The sequence below is a fragment of the Grammomys surdaster genome, unplaced genomic scaffold (genome assembly GCF_004785775.1).
Source record: "Grammomys surdaster isolate TR1022 unplaced genomic scaffold, NIH_TR_1.0 203, whole genome shotgun sequence".
Lineage (NCBI taxonomy): Eukaryota > Metazoa > Chordata > Mammalia > Rodentia > Muridae > Grammomys > Grammomys surdaster.
In genome coordinates this window covers 2225055-2243984 of record NW_021604648.1, presented here as the reverse complement: position 1 = coordinate 2243984, position 18930 = coordinate 2225055, and the positions used below count along the sequence as shown (strand labels likewise).

The following is an 18930-nucleotide window of genomic DNA, read 5'->3' as shown; positions in this document are numbered from 1 at the left end:
GCTACACCCCCATTTCTGAACGTTGTTGGTTTTTTTGAAACAAAAGGACTTGCTATGTAGCCCAGGTTATCTCTACACTTGTACTTGCCTGCTTTGGTGCTGAGATTGTAGGTGTTCCTACAGTTTATTTTGTTAAGAGAAACAAGATACAAAGTGGTTTGGCTTGCAAGTCCAAGAGGGCTGTTGTTTGGGTATTTTGTCTGTATTGGGATATTTTCTCCTCTACACAGAAAGATTAATGTAAGAGAATGAGAAAATATCACATTTGTAGTTATGCACTTTAAAATTTGATTTCTGGTCTCCCGTGGGCCCTTGAGCGAATCCATTTTCTATCTGTGGTGTGGTTTCTCGATTATTAATGAGATAAAGTCTGACTGACAGTGTTATCATGGGCATGCAGGATACATGCCTGCCTGTCTGAAGCATCTGGGTGCTCTAGTCCCCAGCATCCCCTTCTCCTCTCAGGCTCTCCCTCTTCTGTCACAGGTCACCAGTCTGAGGACTTGCACAGCTGGTGGCTGAGTGCTGAGTACTGGTGTGAACAAGGTTTTGTCAACTGTTCATCATTTCCTGAAAGACTAGCTGTTCTTTCGCTTTGTTTGATCAGCTGATGGCTCAGGACATGACTGTCCCTTCCTTTGTGCTCTGTTAACCTAAAGAAGCTCAAAGGAGGCAGCTGTCTTAGGGCTGTGGGCAAGGCCTTCCTGGGAGCAGCTACAGGAACAGACAAGGGGAGTGGGGGATGTGTGGGGTCAGCCCTCCCCAGCCCTCCTCTGTAACCACCTTTACATTACTCTGTAAGGCCCTGGGGCTCCCTCAGCCTTGATCTCAGTGCCCTTGTCGGACATCTTTGTCTTGGTGTTTGGTGAGACTCACAGCCTGCTCAGTAATAAGCAAAGGTTAGTTTGTGTCCTTCTGTGATGCAGATGTGCTTCCTCTGTGTGTACCGAACACATCCTCCAGATGGGCTCGTAGTGTGCTTTAAATGGCAGCTGAATGCTACATGCAAAGCGCATGCCGATCACGTATGGTGAACCATCGAGCAGGTGATAACGTGCCCTTCTGGGAGGCCCATCGCTCATACTGGCTGGCGCCTTTAGTCTCTTTGTGCTTTTTTCTGTGCTTCATGAAGACAGGTTTCCTCAGTAGGAAAAGAAAGAACAAATTCAAGGCAAAGATAGGCTATACAGACACAGACTAAGCAAGCACTTGAGACTTCTGTTGTGCAGTTGGGCAGACCTGAGTTCCAACACCTGAGTGGGGCCTCACTGAAGATCTGTACTCCTGATAGAGAAGGACCCTCCATTGACTGGCCACGCTGGGAGGTGCTGGAGTGGGTGTGTGAGCCACACATCCTCCTGATGTGGAGAAGGGAGCAAAGTAGCCACCAAGACTGTGACTCCTGCTGCCAGGCAGTTGGCTTCTTAAGGTGTGAGTTATGTGAAGCCACTGTCACTTGGGGTGTCGGCCTAGGCAAGTGACTCAGCTTTCTGCCATGGTTCTTTGAGGGGATCTAGATCTCCAAGAACTGGAGTCACATATGGCTGTGGGTGTTGGGGATGGAACCCAGGTTCTCTGCAAGAACAACAAGTGGCCTTAGCTACTGAGCCCTCCCTCCAGCCCCAAGAAGAAGCACCATTATATTTTATGGCCTGAAAAATAGTTTCACATTTCTGTTAGAGAACACAGCTGCTGCTGTCACCCTGCCCCACCCCCAGGCAACCAGGCCCTAACAGAGAACTGCAAACAAGGTAAGAACAACCCTTCACCCCCAGGCCCCTTCTACCTGGGGATCAGAGTCAGCCAGACTATTGACTACCAAGCTCTACTCCTGCCCACAGAGTGACCCCTTTCACAGAGCCTAAATCATGCATGTCCTGTTCCCCTGCCTTGGGCATATAGTATAGGAAAGATATTAACTAAGCCTGCTTCCTCAAGATACAGGGCATCTTTCCTCAGACGCCTTTTACGGTAGGCACTTTGCTTCTTTGCTTCGTCTGACAAGGCAGATTCCTTGTTCAGACCGTCCAGCATACTGCCTACTGTGGCGGTACCAAATGCCTTTTCAACTTCATCTGTATTAAGAATGAGAGTTCCTACCACTGGGGGGGACAGTGTCTGAGCTACCTCTGCTACACAAAATGTGATGCTCGGCCATCAGAGAGAACCACGAACTGAAGGCCCTGGTGTGGGAGATGGGAGCAGACGAGCAGGGAGCCGCACCTGCGTTAACATCCAGAGCTGTTTAAAACTGCAATGACTGTAGATATTAAACTATTGCAGGTCCAAAGCCGAATCACGATGGGCTATCTTAACCTCTTAAATAGCCATTCATTGCCTATGTTTGTGTGTAACCTAACATCCTTGAGACAAGCACGTCGGCACCAGAGGAGTCCAGCAGCTTGCCTCAGAGTGCACTCCTGTGAACTGGTGACAGAGGTAAAATCCCTCTTCAGAAGAAACCCAGCCAAACAGATAACTGAAGATTGATGGAGAGGCTCTGAGACACCCCCCTGTTCTAGGTGGCAACTGTTCTTACACGCCCTCTTGTACTCTTCATGAGAGACTCCTTGCTTCCTGCAGAGTGGACTCAGTCCTTTGAGAGACTGGGAACACTTTAGTGGAGCTTTCCAATGTCATGGATTTCCTAACAATCTTCAATTCCCTCCCACATTAAACCTGCCTAAAGAATCCACTGTGTGCAGCCTTCGAATTTCTTGTCCTTCGAATTTCTCCCATTCTTGCTATTTGCTTACACTCTGATTCTAAAGCTCCCAGCACCAGCCCACGGATGGACTTGGAGAAGCATCTTCATATAAGGAAATGTGTGAGGCCAGTCTTTCTGATCTTTTATCAGTTGGTGGCTACTGGCCCAGAAAAAGACTTAAGAAAATACCCCAAAATGGAGTTTATTCCTATGTATTCCCTACTAGATGGTTGCTCACACATTTAACCTGGGACACAACTACCAAGTTCTCTTCTACATGCTACAAAAAGGCCCATAGGTGGAAAACGTCATTACTCTCTACCAATCTAATCACTCAGCTGGAGTAACCTTAGACACACTCATGACACCCCTATTAGAAATCGGTCTTTCCTGCTGGTGTGGTGGTATATTCCTGTATTCCCAGCACTTAGGAGGCAGAGGTAGGCAGATCTCCTCTGTCAGTTTGAAGGCTACAGTGAGTTCCAAGACAGCCAAAGCTACATAGAGCGATCCTGCTGCTTTCCCCCACAACCTCCCCCAACCGGTCATATATCAAAATCCATAGCTATCAAAATATCCTTCAGGGAGTTGGTACAGCCCAAAGCTTGGTCTTGTAGGTCCTTCCTGATGGTGCCTGTTCCACCCTTCACGAGTCTCTTTACCTTGGCTCCCCCTCTTCTCTACAAACTCAAAGAGTTCGTTTCTTCCAGAAGTCAACACATCTAACTCCAGATGTTTTACACGTGGACAGTGTCCTCCTGATAAATTTAGAAAACAGCCTCTGATCCAAAAATTACCATGTGACTACCCACCATGGGACGGGGATCTCCAAATCCAGCAATGCCCCAATTCAGCAGGAACTAGCCAGACTGATTTCAACGCCCACTAATCCCCCCATCTCCTTTTTAATAAAATCACCTCTCTGGTTCTTTTTGATATAAACAAAAAGGCTGGAAACAGTAGAGAACCTGGGCCTTCAACGTACACAGGCCCTAAATACATAGGACCTCAAACAAGGCAAGAACACACCCAGCATGCATGCACATATGCACACACACACCTACACCTGGCATCTGGAAGTCTGAGGCAGGCTGACTACTGCCATGTTTAATGAATCATTCATTGACTGAACTCCACTCCCTACTCAGAGAAAGAATGTTCCACTCCCCAACCCTGATCATATAGTATACTAGGCCACATGTTAATGAAACCTGCTTCCTTACGATGTAAAGCCTCCCCTTCCTTGGAAACTTAGAAGTAGATGCTCCGTTTGCACACTCAGTCCTGCCCACCGTAATGTTAATCTTGCCTAGATGATGATTCAACTCAGTGATCTCTCTTGAACTCCGTCTCTTCTCCCTCCTCAAAGCCTAACAATACATCCGTTTCCTTAGATGCTGAAAACTCTGAGTATATCTGTTACTTCTCCAAGAGTGAACAGGGGCCTGAAAACTTAGTGGAAATAGAATTGCTATATAGAAAGAAAAAGAAATTGAGTCATAAAGGCTGGTTGTGCCTAACAGAGGCGTGTAATTCCCTGACTGGAGTCCCAGCCCCATGAGCCCGAGGCTGCACTTTCTGCAAGGTGCGCCAAGGCCCTCATCACTCAGACAGGAGAGTGTGGGCTTCCAGAGGCAGAATGTAATAGGAATCACCCCAGCGATTACAAGCAGAAAAAAAAGGCATTTGGGGGTCACCAATTTAGTATGCTTACATCCAATAAATACATGATAAATAAATAATACTATTCAATAAATTCTGAAATTGAGTCCTGCCTCCCACTGTTGGCTTAGAAGACATTCATTTCTAAACAATAGCATACAAACCCCTCACTCACTACGGTAACCAGGAGCACAGGTGTTTCTTTATGATGAGTTCCTAAGCTGGAACTGCCAGCCCAAGGGACAACAGTGTGAAAGGCTCCACTCGTCAGTTCACACACTGAACAAGTAGTCAGTAATCAGCCAGATGCACCAGCCCCCTGTGCTCTCCACAGGCCCCATGCTGTCTCTGGGCCATACTGGTCTCTCCCACCTCCTCCCCAGCAGTGGGCACTGGCAGGCTTCATCCGCTTTGTCAGTCTCCGTAAGTCCAGGGATGAGCCTTCGTAGCTTAAAGACTCGGCTGCAAATGCATACATGTACAAAGAAATCGTAAGTAAATATTGATACTATTCCGGAGTCAAGAAGGACTTTGTTGTTGTTTTGAGGCAGGGTTTCTCTGTGTAGCCATGGCTGTCCTAGAACTCACTCTGTAGACCAGGCTGGCCTCCAACTCAGAGATCCTCCTGTCTCTGCCCCTCTGCCCCTCTGCCCCTTTGCTCCTGTCCCTACCCCTGCCTCTGCCGGGATTAAAGGTGTATTCCACTACCACCTGGCTCAACTGGATTTTAAGACAGCTTTATCAAAGCATAAAATTACTCACCCACTGTCATGTATTTTTTAAATGTATGTATTGTGTGTGCACCTGCCTGTCTACATGTGTGCCATGTGCATGCAGATGTCTATGGAGGCCACTGGAAACGGAGTCACATGCAGTTGTGAGTGAACCATCGGATGTGGGTTCTGGGACCCAAGCCCAGGCCTCTGCAAAAGTAGCAAGTACTCTGAACCACAGAGCCATCTCCCCAGCCCCTTGTGACTATTTTGATGAAATTTGCATCAAATTTCATATGCAGCTATGTCCAAAAGACAAGACAACCACTGCTCTTCCTGTCTCCATGGTTTGTCTTTCTAGAAATTTAGTACAGATGGGATTATATAGCATGTGCTATTTCTGTTGGTTTTCTTTCATTTATCGTATTTACATGTTTGTGCATGCATGTGTGCAAGTGCATGCGTACATGCATACATGGTATAAATGTGTGTGTAATGTGTGCAAGCACATGTGTGCATGTACATGCTGTGTGTGTGGTGTGTGTGTGCATGCTGTGAGTGTGGTGTGTATAAGTACATGTGCATGCTGTGTGTGTGTGTGTGTGTGGTATGTGCAAGCACATGTGTGTGCTGTATATGCATGTGTGTGTATAGGCCAAGTGCTCAGTCTCTCTGCCATCATTTCTGAGACAGGGTCTCACACTGAACATGGTAGAGTCACCATTTGGCTAGAGTGGCAGGATAGCAAGCCCTCAGCCCCAAGGATCATTTTGCCTCTACTTCCCTAGTGCTGGGACATCGAATGTTGCTGTGCCCAAGCTCATGCGTGTGAGAGTCCAGACTCAGGCTCTTCGGCTTGTGAGGTGCTCTACTGACCGAGCCGTCTTCTTAGCCCCTCCGTTAGCACATTTCTTTTCACTGCTGAGCTGACTTGTATGCACAGACCTGTTTTGTGTTTTCACTTGTTAGTTGAACTTGTGAGCTGTTTCTGGCTTTGGGACTGCTATCAGTGTTACTAGCACTCGTGTACAGGTTGCTTGTACATGTATGTTTTGGTTTATTTTTGCAGCTTAGGACTAGAATTGCTAGGTCACGTGCTATATGTGTGCTCAACTCGAAAAACAAAACCTTTTTCTGATGTGGTGGCCCATTGTGCATTCTCCTCAGAAATGTACTCAAGGCCCAGATGTCCCACATCCTCCAAAGCCATCAGCATCACCTGTGTTCTTCATTGCAGCCATGTTAGAGAGAGAGTGTGTCAACCGGTGTCACACTGTGGCGTTAATTTGTATTTTCTTAACTGTTCATAGCACTGAGCATCTCTCATGAGCTGCTGTATCCCTTCTCTAGTGAAGTGTCCCCAGTTCTCCTGTTTTGCAATTGGATTGCTTGTCTTAGTGAGTCAAGAGATCTTTATGTATTCTGTGTGTAGCTCTTCATCTAATATTGTTCAGCCAATGTTCCCTCCCTGAGCACGGCTTGTCTTTTCATTTTCCCATGGTATCTTGGAAACTAAGATGCTTAACGTTCATTATTTCATGATTTCCTTGTCTGAAGTCTTCGTTAACTTTACTTCTTGTTCTGTTTTGAGTCTTACTACGGTGTTCAGGCTGGCCTGGGAATGCTCGTGTCTCAGTCCCTGCGTGCTAGAGTCACAGGGATGGGCTGGTATCACACCTGGTCTTTTTAAAGATTTATTTTTGTTTTGTGTGTAGGAATGTTTTGCCTGCACGCACCTGTGCATGCTCCTTGGTTCCTCTGGAACTGGAGTCGTGGATGGTCATGAGCTATCGTATGGGTAGCTGGAGTCACAAGTGTTCTCAGCAGCTAACCCCCCACCCCCACCCCACAGCTCCCATACCTGGCTTTTAAAAGTGCTTAATTGTGATAATCTAAATTTACCTTTCTCCCACACCTTTGTGTGTGTGCACTCGTGCGTGCATGTGTGCGTGTGTGTGCGTGTGTGTGTGTGTGTGTGTGTGTGTGTGTGTGTGTATTCCCTACCCCAAGAAATATTTGCCTACTCTGAGGCCACAAAGATATCCTTCTGTTTTGTTTGTTTTTCTTAGAGATTGAGGATTTTGAGGGTTTGAGGGATTTGGCTTTTTTTTGGGGGGGGGCATTGTTGTTTTTAGGTTTGTAATCCATTTCTGATTCATCCTTGTCTGTGTCATGAGTGAGCAGCCGAGGTGCTTTCCATTTATTTGACTATCCGTCTTCCCCAACGCTGTTGAGACCTTTATCCTTTCCTCTATGAGCTGCTTCAGCACATCTGTCCAGAGTAAACAGACCACGTCCGTAAACCACATCTGTAAGCCAGCGGTTTCATGGGAAATGTTTAACAAGTACTTGTTGGAACAAAGGAGGGGACCTGTGGGTGGTGTTGGCCACTTTCCTGCTGTGACTAGTCTCAGTGGCTGAGGCTGCTGATCCTTTAGCAATTGGTCCACCCAATCCCTGAGAGTGTGTCTGCTCTGTAAGCCAGTGTGAGTCTGCCACGACCCACATCTGCTGTCTCCTTCCCCTTCCCATTCATGTGCCGGGAGCCTGTCCTCATGCTGGCAATGCATTTGGTTACCATAACATTCTAAGGTTTGAAATCAGGTATCAAAAACCCTCAAAACTGTTTCATCCATTTCTATATATATAATCAGCTTTCCATTTTCTACGAGGAGCTCTGCTAGGATAGTTAATGGTTGCTTTAATTCATAGACCAATTTCTAGGTAACTGCCATCTTAACGATATTGAGTCTGTTCATAGCAGCCCTTTCGTTTTTCTCCTCAGCTGTTGCCGTTGCTTATTTGTAGTGCAGCATGTGGAATACTGGGCTTTGCACATTCACGTGATCACCAACAACCTCCCTAAATTCCATTCTTCTACCGGCTTTTTCTCAGATCCCTGGGGAATTAAACTGATTCCTGATTTCTATTTTTAGCTACCTAGCCTCATGGCCCTCTATACATGCTGCACACATGAGCTGTCTTTGTTTCAGACCGTTGCCCAGGTGCACAGGGGCCTGTGAGCTGCATGCAGCCTACCAGTGGACATTGATGGCAGCTAGTGCAGAATGTCACTTCCTTAATGAGGGCACTGGTGCCTTGACACCTGTCATTCCCAGCTGTTACACATGCATTCCTTCCATGGATGATATACAGCTTTGAGAGGTGGGGAGGAAAGGGAGATGGGAGGGGGGATGGGAAGAGAAAGAGAGAGAGATGGAGAGAGAGAGAGAGAGAGAGAGAGAGAGAGAGAGAGAGAGAGAGAGAATTCTTTCCTTGTTTAGAATACGATTACAGCGGTCTATTCACATGGCATAATGAGTTTGTTCGATTGTAAAGGGTTAGGAGAACTCCTTAGTGACCAGAGCACTGCATGCACTGCATTTTCAGTCTAGACATCCTTTATGCTTTTCGCACAAAAGCTCTGAAGGTGCTTGCAAGCCTGTTGCCCAGACACTGATCTGAAAGCTGTGCCTTGACCTCACTGTTTCTGCAGGATTCAGTCTTCTATTCCCTCTGTAAGAACAAAGGCTCCCTAAACTGCACTAACACCAGGACCAGGATTGTTCCATTTCTTTTAATCTATACGTCCTCCCTCCTCTAACCAGCCCTGACAAGAGCCTGGCAGCTGACAGCGCTCATTGCCTGCCTGTGCCAGGGTTCATGACCTAACCTCCTTCCTTCCACAGAGGACATGTTAATATAGCAAATGCAGACAAGACTTTTGAACAGAGACCTGATATGTTTCCATGGCAACATAAATTACTTATGAAAATCTGTAGGAAGATTTGGGACCATTACAAGTTAAGTGCGGTCTTCTTCCTGCACAACTGGGAGATGTTGAAATTTTTATTATGCAGAGGCTAGGGGACAAATTTTGATTTCCCAAGGATTTAAATACATAATAAATAAATCTGGGGCTTGTGGGAAGAAGAGAAATGAAATTTTTACACTGTAGTAATTAGCAGCAATCTCTTATTTTAAGTCAATGCCATTGTAAGAAACAGTCGCTCTTCACACAATAAAACTTGTTTCTCAAACAATTCTGTTTCATTGTTACTCATAAATGTCAGTCCTTTTCAAACTGGAAACAAAATAACGGCTTCAATCCTCTTCCTTCACATTTCTCCCTTTCTGAGGCCACACCCTGTCCCCCGTTCTCCAGTCTGCTTTCTTCTCCTCCCTCTTTTGGGACTCAGCTTGGCAGTGACAGGGTTCTAGCAGCTGTCTGTGGTCTACACCTCTGTAATTGCTCTTTCAGAATCCGTCCTAGGCCTCTACAACCAGATGTGCTGAAGTGGGACAGGGCTTTATTAAGTGAGGGAACATCTGTTTATAGTGGGTTCAGTATCGGAGGCTCAGTTCATCGGCTGTTCACTGAATGCTGCCTTGTGCAATCTGACTTGAAGTGTGCTCAGCAGGAAGCCTGCTCCTGGAAGCTGCTGTCCCGATTCTGCCCACCCTGGGCACCAGAATATTGTCTTTCAGAGGTCAGAAGTATAATACTAGCTGGATAAGTATCTGATTGTCTATAACCATTTACATCTCCTCATGTAACAACACAGGCTGGGAGACAGAGACTGCATTCGTGCCTAGAATACAAGGCAGCTGAGATCATTTTTCTTAAATACACACCTCTAATGAAAACCAAATATATTTATTATCTAATTATCCACCAATGGCTTTGTGATTCTGACAGGAACCCATATTCTGCCTTTTAGCCCTGTAATGAGCCAATCGACCCCAAATGGCTAGAGGACCAGAGCTGAGACGGCTTGTCCTTCTCTCTTTCTGAGACAGGGTCTCATTATGTAGCTTTAGCTGTCTTTGAACTCACTGTGTAGACCAGGTTGGCCTGGAACTCACAAGGATCTCCCCACCTCTTCCTCCAGACTGCTGAGATTAAAGGCTTGTACCAACACACCAAGCCTATGGATTTCTTCTAAAGACCCACCTCTTTGTTCTGGCCCGGGCTCAGCAGCAGTGTCTGTGGTTTAGCTTGACTTGAAGGCATTGAGCTTACCGTGACAGCTGTGTGGCATTGCTTCTGTTATCTATGAGTTGGACCAACACAGTGTGTCTTTATCAGCTTGGCTGGGCAGGAAACTTTGCTATCTTGTTTTTATTTTTTGCATGGGTATACTTGTGCATGTGTGTGCACATGCCCATGGAGGTCACAGGTCAACCTCAAGCATTGTTCCTCGGGCACCATGTTTCACTGGCCTGAAACTCACCAAGTAGACTAGGCTTGCTGGCTACCAAGCGCCATGGATCCACTCTTCGAGGCATACACGGCACAGGGTAGCCAGCACATATCATCATGCCCAGCATGTTTGCTTGCTTGCTTTAACAAATATTCTGGGGACTGAATTGAGGTTCTGGTGCTTGGAAGGCAAACACTTTACTGATTGGGTTATCTCCACAGCAGGACTGTGAAGAGAAACTCTGTCAAAAAAAAAAGAAAGAAAGAAAGAAAGGAAGGAAGGAAGGAAGGAAGGAAGGAAGGAAGGAAGGAAAAAAGAAAGAAAGGCAAGAAAAGATAAAAGAAATAGCCACATAGCCAGGCCTAGTGGTGCAGGCAGGATCCTGCCACCCAGCTATGCAGGGGGCAGAGGCAGGAGGATGCAAGTTCACAGCCAGCTTGAGCAACAGGGAGCTCAAATCTTGGGCAACATAATGTGGTAAAAAGTAAGAAGAGGGCCGTGAGCAGGGTCAGGAGACCGAGGGTGCTTGCCTAGCACCTGAGAGCAGGCCTTAGGCTCAATACCTAGAACCACAAATCAGCTGAGTGGGATCCACAAGAGAGGCTGCTAGGAGTAGAAACACGGACGGGGCGGGGCAGCGATGGGAGTCACATAAGGGACAGGATAGTAGTCACTTACATGCACATGATGGCCATCCTACACACACACACACACAGAGAAAGAGAGAGAGAGAGAGAGAGAGAGCGCCAACACAAGCTATGATGTTCAAATGATGCAGGGGGACGTGCTATGTACTAAGACATGTCACAGGGATTCCCAACTAAAGGGACCTGGTTGTTAGTGTTCTGGCACCATAAGAAGCAAGCAAGTGAAGGATAACCCTGAAGATCTGGACAGCAAAGGTTCTTCACTGTGAAAAGTAAGGGGAAAGTGACTGGAGGCTGGAGGTCAGCAAGAGCAGCTCCTGCCTCTGGTACCCAGAGCCCTGAGCTGATCATCATCACAAAAGTGGTGAGGGGGACTGGGCACGTATTACAAGGTTACAGTCTGCCTGTCTCAGCAAGTCCAAGTCTAGCCTTGCACATACAGGCATCCCATGTTGAGCTCCTAAACCACTGACTGGGCTGGTGTCTCAGTCTCCTTTTAGAGCCTGGGCACACAAGTCTTGAAGGTGAAAGCGGTTGTTCTGGATCCCCCAAGTCTAGGTCTGGAAAGGACCCTAAGCCCTTTCTCTGAGATCTCTACTGCCATCTCCAGACCTGGGTCAACTATAAAAGAAAGAAAACTGCTGGTCTCTGCGAGGCTCACTCCCAGCCTTCCCTCAGTCAGCTCCACGGTGTGTGTCAGGAGCTGGCTTCAAGTGTAGCTGGAATAGGGAACGTTTCTCTGCTGTGTGATATTTCTCACCACTGATGTTTTCTTTGACTCACAGGAACGAATTCAGAGCATGGACAGACATCAAGCCTGTGAAACCGATCAAAGCCAAGCCCCAGTACAAGCCCCCAGATGACAAGATGGTTCACGAGACCAGCTACAGCGCCCAGTTCAAAGGAGAGGCCAATAAGCCCACTGCAGCGGACAACAAGGCCATGGATCGCAGAAGAATACGAAGCCTCTACAGTGAGCCCTTCAAGGAATCCCCGAAGGTAAGACAGCTCTTACTGCACATCCTGGAGGAAGCAGAACATCCGGCTAGTCCTCAGGAGCTCCTGACGAATCATACCCTTCTTCCTCAGCACCCTGGCCCAGGGGCATCTCCACCAGGTTAGGTCCTGTTAAAGTCCGAGGGCGCATTATAAAGAACTCCATGAACGTAGCTTACTTGGACACCAGACTCTATATTTGAAAAATGAAGAGTAAACGTGAGAGAAAAGCCTCACCCTGGTGCTACAGCCCCTTTCCTGGCCTGTTCCACAAGCCTGGCTTTGGCCGCTGCCCCTCTACCCCTCTCCAGTCCCTGGACCCTTCCTTCCTTCCAGGCTCTGGAACACATTCACCTCCACTCAGCCTTTCCCTATCAGCGCCATCCAACAGTGTTCAGTGTGTGACAGAAAATGTGCCTGTCACATAGAGAACAAGAAATGTCCCCAGGTATTTATTACCAGTGTAGCAGTTTCTACATGAGGATTTGGGTTGTTTTTTTTTTGGGGGGGGGGTTGGGTTTTTTTTTTTTTTAATGCTAACACTACCCAACCTATTTTCATCTCAGTATGGGTTTGTTAATAGGAGAGACAGGCTGGACAGAGTTAGCAAAGTGCCCTCACAGGCCCATTTGCTGTGCTTCAGGCCAGACGAGGCTGGGCACATACCACTTTCCCATAATAGCAGAACACATCCGAGGAGCAAAATAACTCCAGAGCCTAAGTGGCCTCCCTCTCCTCTTGATCTCAAGTCTAGCACTCAGTTGGCATTTTCATTGTCAGAACCAGCTTGTAGCTAAGGTAACCGCCTGACCTAGTTTGTCTGGGATGCAACTAGTTTTCGCACTGAAAGTTTCACGTTCCCGGGAACTGCCACCCCAATCCAAGCAATTCACAACTAGATCACTGGGCCTCCGTTAGTGAATGGCACAGCCTGGGAGGCCCAGCATCAGCTCTGTCCATCCACAGACGAAATAGGTCCTGGGATATACGCTGGCATTGAATGAAAGAAGATTCCAACTGAGGAAGGAAATAGGACAGGGGAAGTCAGGGATGGACAGCAGGGTTTGCTGTATGGTCTCATCAAGCCCAGTGGCCCCAGAGTCCTCTGAGAAAGAGAAGGCAAGACTGCCTCTTCAGAACGAAAGGAAAGATCAGAAGGGAGGCCTGGAGACTGAGTGGCTGCTCTGGAGAAGCAGGCAAGATCCAGTCAGAGATAAGCAGGAAGCTAGTAGTGCCCACTGCCTGCCTGACACCTGAGTTGTTCCAAAACTATGCCCTAACGATGTCCACCACCGTTCGCCCTTGTGAATGCCTACCTGCCCTCTTTAGTCTGGAACGTGGATGACTGAGCATCTCCTCTCTGAGATGCTCAAAGAGCAGCTTGCCTCACTCACTACAACAAACCACATGCCCTGGCCTGAGCGGGGTGAGACATAATAATTCCAAGGAGGAGGGACAAGAGATGCTGTAACCATTGTCTAAGCCGCCAACCACCTGGCCTGCTCCTGGGGAGAAATAGCAGGGTGGGAAGCACAGGGCAGGTGAGTGCTGCCACAGGCTGCCTGTGGATTCAGACCAAAGAAGCCAGGTGCCCAGACACTGTGAAATCCTGTTCTTGCTCTGCCTGTGTGCTCCGCCACTAGCCACTATCGTGACTCTTCTGTTAATACTTCGATGTCTTTCTCTAAATCCCCTCCCTCTCCTGCTCCCTCCCTTCTGTGTTTCTATATGTGTGCTCTGTCTGTCTGTCTCCCCATGCAGGTAGAGAAGCCTAGTGTTCAGAGTTCCAAACCAAAAAAGACCTCAACGAGTCATAAGCCCCCGAGGAAGGCCAAAGACAAGCAGGTGGTGTCGGGCCAGGCTGCCAAGAAAAAGACCACAGAGGGCCCCAGTGCCACCAAACCTGACGACAAGGAACAAAGCAAAGAGATGAACAATAAACTGGCTGAGGCGAAAGAGTAAATGTCACCGCACTTTCCTTTTCTCCCTTCCCCCACCCCCATATTTAAACCAACAAACAAAAAAAGGCCACAAAACTAATTAGAGACTTCACATCTGCCTTGGTTCCAAGTGTCCCAGGAGCCCTGTGGTTGGTTTCTTATGGGAGAAATCAGGTTTCTGAGGCCACTGACTCTTACCACAAGTGGCACGGCATCTAGCCAAGGACCCCCCTGGGAAACCAGGAAGCAGTGTGCACTGGTTGTGCCCTTCCTGTGGGTCTGGGTTGGGTCAGGTCTTAGTCACTACCTAGCCCAGCCCCAGGTGGGACTTGGAAGTGTCTGCTGCAGGGTATTTTCCCCCTGCGCCTCCCACAGTTTGCATCACTCCATTTTGGACTTCAGGCAAATGTTCTTTCCCAAGTTCATTGGATGCTTGCATGCTACCCAAGTTCAGCTTGGGCTTCAGCCGCTAGAACTTGTGAAAATATTCAAGACAAAAGAACAAGAAACCAACCTTGGCCTTACTGTCAGTGAAATGGAATTGTGTCTGTTAACTAGAAGAAACCCTTTCCTAGAACCTCTGTTAGGCGTGTGTGCCTGTGCTTTGTGCCTGTCGGTGGGCTTTGAATAGTGAGTGTATCAAGTAATAGGCCGCTGGCTGAGGCCAGCCAGGAGTGACGGAGAGTGAGTATTTGGGATGCTGTAGATGGGGTAGGAGGAGCCATGAGCAGTGGAGCCCGCTCTTCTCTCCCCTTAGCATATTGCTGATGTGCCGGTTGCAAGAGAATGGCACATAGCACGCTTATTGTGAGTTTCTGTTCCCGAAGTGTGCAGGTGGAGTGTGTAGACATGACAGCGAGGGTGGCAATGCACCCTCCAGCCCCAAGCTCTTGCGCTGCTCCACAGAGAGGTCAGTGTGCTGAACATCTGGCCCGAGTGCGTGGTGAGTCCTGCCAAGAGCTAGCAAGCATCTGTGACTTCTGATGCTTAGAAACTGCTTGATGTACTCCGTGTTGCAGCATTGCGTGTGTGCGGCCAAAGCCCCCTAGAGTTGTGTTGTAGGAATTAGGGAATAGTTATGAAAGGAATCTGCCCTCCTTACTTATGAGAGAACCCAAACTGTCCACCAGAAATGTCCTGGTGAAATATATGTTGCTCCTGTCCTGGAAGTTCTCATTTGCGCAGTGCTCTGAGTAGCTGGGATGGTATACCCCTGCTTGCTTTCTCCTGTGATGAGTGGTCCAGAGGGCAGGTCTGGTAGCTCCTTGGTCCCTTCAGGTCCCTGAAGTTTGGGAAGGTGGAACTCCCAAGCGCCAATTCATTCTCTCTGTGCAGACAGGGAAGGCTTCATTTGCGCCTTGTGGGCCTGCGTGAGACGTGTTTGGAAATGAACGCGCCAGTGCTGGGCAAGCCGCTGGTGTTTAGCAGAGTAGACTAGAAATGAAGTCTACGGCATAACCTGATGCCATCTTTTCTGACTCAGGGCACAGGCTATGAAGGAGACAGCCTGGAGAAGGGAGGAGACATGGATGAGTCTCATTACCACAACTCACAGGTTTCACAGGCCTGTCCTGGCTACCTGTTAGCCAGCCTTACTGTTTACCAGAGAACTCTATCAAGCGCTCCAACTGTAGCTGCCAGTGTGTGTTCCTCTCAAGCCCTGGCATCAGTCACATCTGCTGTTAGCCACACTTTGATTTCACTGTAGAATAACTGTATGTTTTGTAGTTCGAGTAAGTCAGAGTTTACAGTCCACAGGGATCCTTCATTCGGTGTTCATGTTCTGCATACCTTGTGCCAGGCTTGGTGAGCGGACAGATCTCTATAGCAACACATCCAGACAGAGGTGCATGACTGACTCCCCCACATGTGCTGTGACTGAGTTGAGTTGGTGTTGTGCGCACTGTAGTTTGCCATAGCTTACCACAAGGACCCCCAGAGCCTTGGGGGCTGAATTCCTTACCCTGCCCTGCCTGAGGCTTTAGGTGACCTGGATAATGTTCTTTTCAGGCTTTCAGGGTCCCCCTCTTTTTCACACATCCACCTAACGAACACCGTTTGCTCTTGAATGTTTCACTCCACTGACAAGAAACGTCCTTTGATTCCTACTGTTTACAACAAAACTCTGCCGGTCTTGTTCTGTCTCTCAAGTTTACTGGACAGAACTGCCCATGGCTCCTCAAGCAGTGTTTGGTGTCGCCTCTCTGAAGGTGACCAAGCCTGCTCCTCATTCTGTACATTTCTCTTCTGTTCTCTGTCCACCCCTGGGGCAAGAGAGCTGGAACGGAGACTTTTTTTTTTTTTTTTAAAACTTGGCCTGCCTGCAAAACTCCCAGAAGCTATGCCTGGCTTTCTGTTCTCTGCCCCAGCTCCTAGACAGCAGGTAAAGCTGTATCATGCTGAGGCAGAGAGGAAGTGTCTAATTAGGATTTTGTGGCCCAGGTTTTGTTGCATACCACAGATTGTCTATGTATCATGTAGTGCCCCCCTCTCTTGGTGCTATTTCATTCCTGATGTTAGTAAAAGAATGACAAAGAACAATTCATGTATAGCCAATTGATTGTGATGTCTCATGGTCTGTGCTTGCTCAGAAAGCAAACCAACGGGTTCCCCCCGCCCACCCAGTTATAAATAAATGCTAAAGACGAACACCACTTTCTTGATCGTATTTCCTTGGTGAGGCCCAGCCTGAGTAGTGTAAAGGCAACAGCTTTTGGTATCTGAGCCTCTCTGGACAAGATGAGTGGTCCCCTGCAGGTTCCCCTGGGGTCTCCATAATGCAGCTTGCCTCTGTTAGATTGCCTCTCAGGTACTAAGTGCAAGCAGTCAGAGCTAAATGTTGGGAAAGGCGAAGATGGACCCGGAGACGCCCTGGCCAACAAGGTAGTGTCATATTTTCATGCCGTGTCCCTGGAACAGCGACTGCCTGAGCCACTTACTGCCTCATTGCAGTGAGAAGCTGTCACCTAACTCTCCTGTGGCAGCAGCAGCAGCAGTAGTATTGTCCCTGGCCTCCTTTCTTGCAGGGATGGTAGACATCTCAACTTGCTCATTTAACCCCTGGTCATGTTACAGGTTGCACCCAGGGGCTGGCTCTGTGTGTCATGCATGTGCCTGACATGGGAATGAAAAAATGGTCATGAGAATAGTGGCTCAGACAAGGACGCAGGGAGTCAGGGAGCTCGGGAGCTCAATGGAGAACAGCTTTTCCCATGGGGGTGGTAAGTCAGAAGAAACTGCCTGTCTGAGGGCACTAAGAAGGGCGGCAGGATCTAAGTGTGCTGGGCGTGTGGGGCAGGTGTCAAGGCAGCAGAGTAGATTCAGGGATGGGAAGGGGTGGAGTTGGTGGGAACCTCAGGACGAGAACCACCACAGCTCACTCTGTTGTCCTTCTAGTAAAGCAGGAGACAAAGACTTTGATCTCGTCATTTCTCCAACATGTGTCTATTGGATACTGTTGTATGCCAGGCTCTGTGCTAGGCACTAGGGGAGCCAGGAGACTGAGACCATACCTCTGATCACAGTGGGCATGGAGGAGGAGTCTGTTCTAGCTGGTTCCATGGATGAGAAAGGACTCAGCAGATGGGTAGGTGTTGATCAGGTGAACAGAATGGAACCTACCCAAGGCATGCCAAACAGAGGGATGTGCCCAAGCAAAGGTGTGGATGGCCATGAGCCCGATGAGTTCAGGTTCTGGGGGTAGTCCACTTGAGGGTGGGGGTGGCAAGGGCAGGAGAGTGCAGAGTTCCGTGGTGGGAAGGCCTAATGTTCCACTGTGGGCGGCTACTGACTGGGCTCCATTCCACGTACCCAGGTTGCACCCGTGTCCTGCATGCCCGCCTTCATGCTTCTTGCTTCACCAGGCCACAGCCACAGGTCCTCTCCTGTTCCACCCAAGAGCCCTAGGGCGGCACTTCCATTGCTGGCCCTACCCCTGCATTTGGGCCCTACCCCTGCATTTGGGAATGCAGTGTTAAAAATCAATCTAGGGGATTAATATTTTGAAATTACTATATATTTGTTTTCCGGATGAATGGAAGACATTTGCACTCACCTGTTTCTTTTATATAAGACAGGATACAGGAAAAACGCTCAACAACTGAAGACATAGATAGGTATTAGTCAGTTTTGCTTCCCCTCAGCTAAGGGAGAGAGACTAATTAGGCTTGGGAGATAGGACAGGAGAGGTCGGAGGTGCAGAGAGAGGCGAAAGACAGAACAGAAGGAAAGTACGCCTCAGAACATCAGAACGTGAGCTCAGAACATCAGAACACCAAGAGTGAGCCCAGAGAGGAAGAGAAGAGATGCTGTCAGAACCAGACCCAGGGTAAGAACTGTCCAAGGGAGGAGGTCGGAGATCGGGTCAACCTGGCCGGCTTCATCTGGTATCACCCAGGTGACCCAGTTCAAGCCCACACAGCTGTGGCTCCCAACACAGCTGAGAGCCTCAACACAAGCATCTTCAACCCTAACTCATATCACGTTCCCAAGACAACCAACAACTAAACAAGGCCCGTAGCTTTAGAACAGGTCATTGTTGCTAAACTAGTTAGAAGTGAGTTTCAGTTCTTGCTTCAGGTTTATATATTTTTGGTTCGATTCCACCCAGGGTCAGTCCCATCTCACAAAGACTGTGAACCCCTGTGGTAGTTTCTAGGGCCATGGACTGCTCAAATGCTGAAGTGCTCACATTTCAGGGATCAGAAGTTTCAGGATGCACCCTGTAGGCCGTCAAGCAGTTAAAGCAGGCTGATGCTCCTTAAACTCTGTCCCTGAACAGCCTGGGCAATGGCTGAAACCACTGAGGCCATCGTGGCAGAAATGCCCTTTCCTGGACCGCACTTCACAGTTTGATAGGTACCCAGATTTTTACCCCAGAACCTACAGGGCTCACAGTAACCCCTAACGTTTAGGTCATTCTACACGCAGCATCAGGAGAGCAAGACTCAGGCGTTTTCTCAGGGAGTTTGGCTGAGGTGGAAAGTGCTTTCAGACACTGTGGAGTTGGCAGTAGAAGCTGGGTCTTCACTGGCCTCTTCAAGTCTTGGTACCTTTCCTAGG

General features: G+C 48.3%; 1 protein-coding gene across 4 annotated transcripts in view; it reads left to right on the top strand.

Moving 5' to 3' along the window:
- Positions 1-18930, top strand: part of Map6 (microtubule associated protein 6) — a 101788-nt gene that overhangs the window by 34447 nt on the left and 48411 nt on the right. For 2 of the 4 annotated variants that reach the window (XM_028770668.1, XM_028770667.1), the window contains 2 exons: positions 11719-11932; positions 13691-13887. In XM_028770668.1, coding sequence (XP_028626501.1) covers positions 11719-11932; positions 13691-13887 — 411 coding nt within the window. The remainder of the gene's footprint in view (positions 1-11718; positions 11933-13690; positions 13888-18930) is intronic. The other 2 variants (XM_028770669.1, XM_028770670.1) reach the window with 1 other exon arrangement.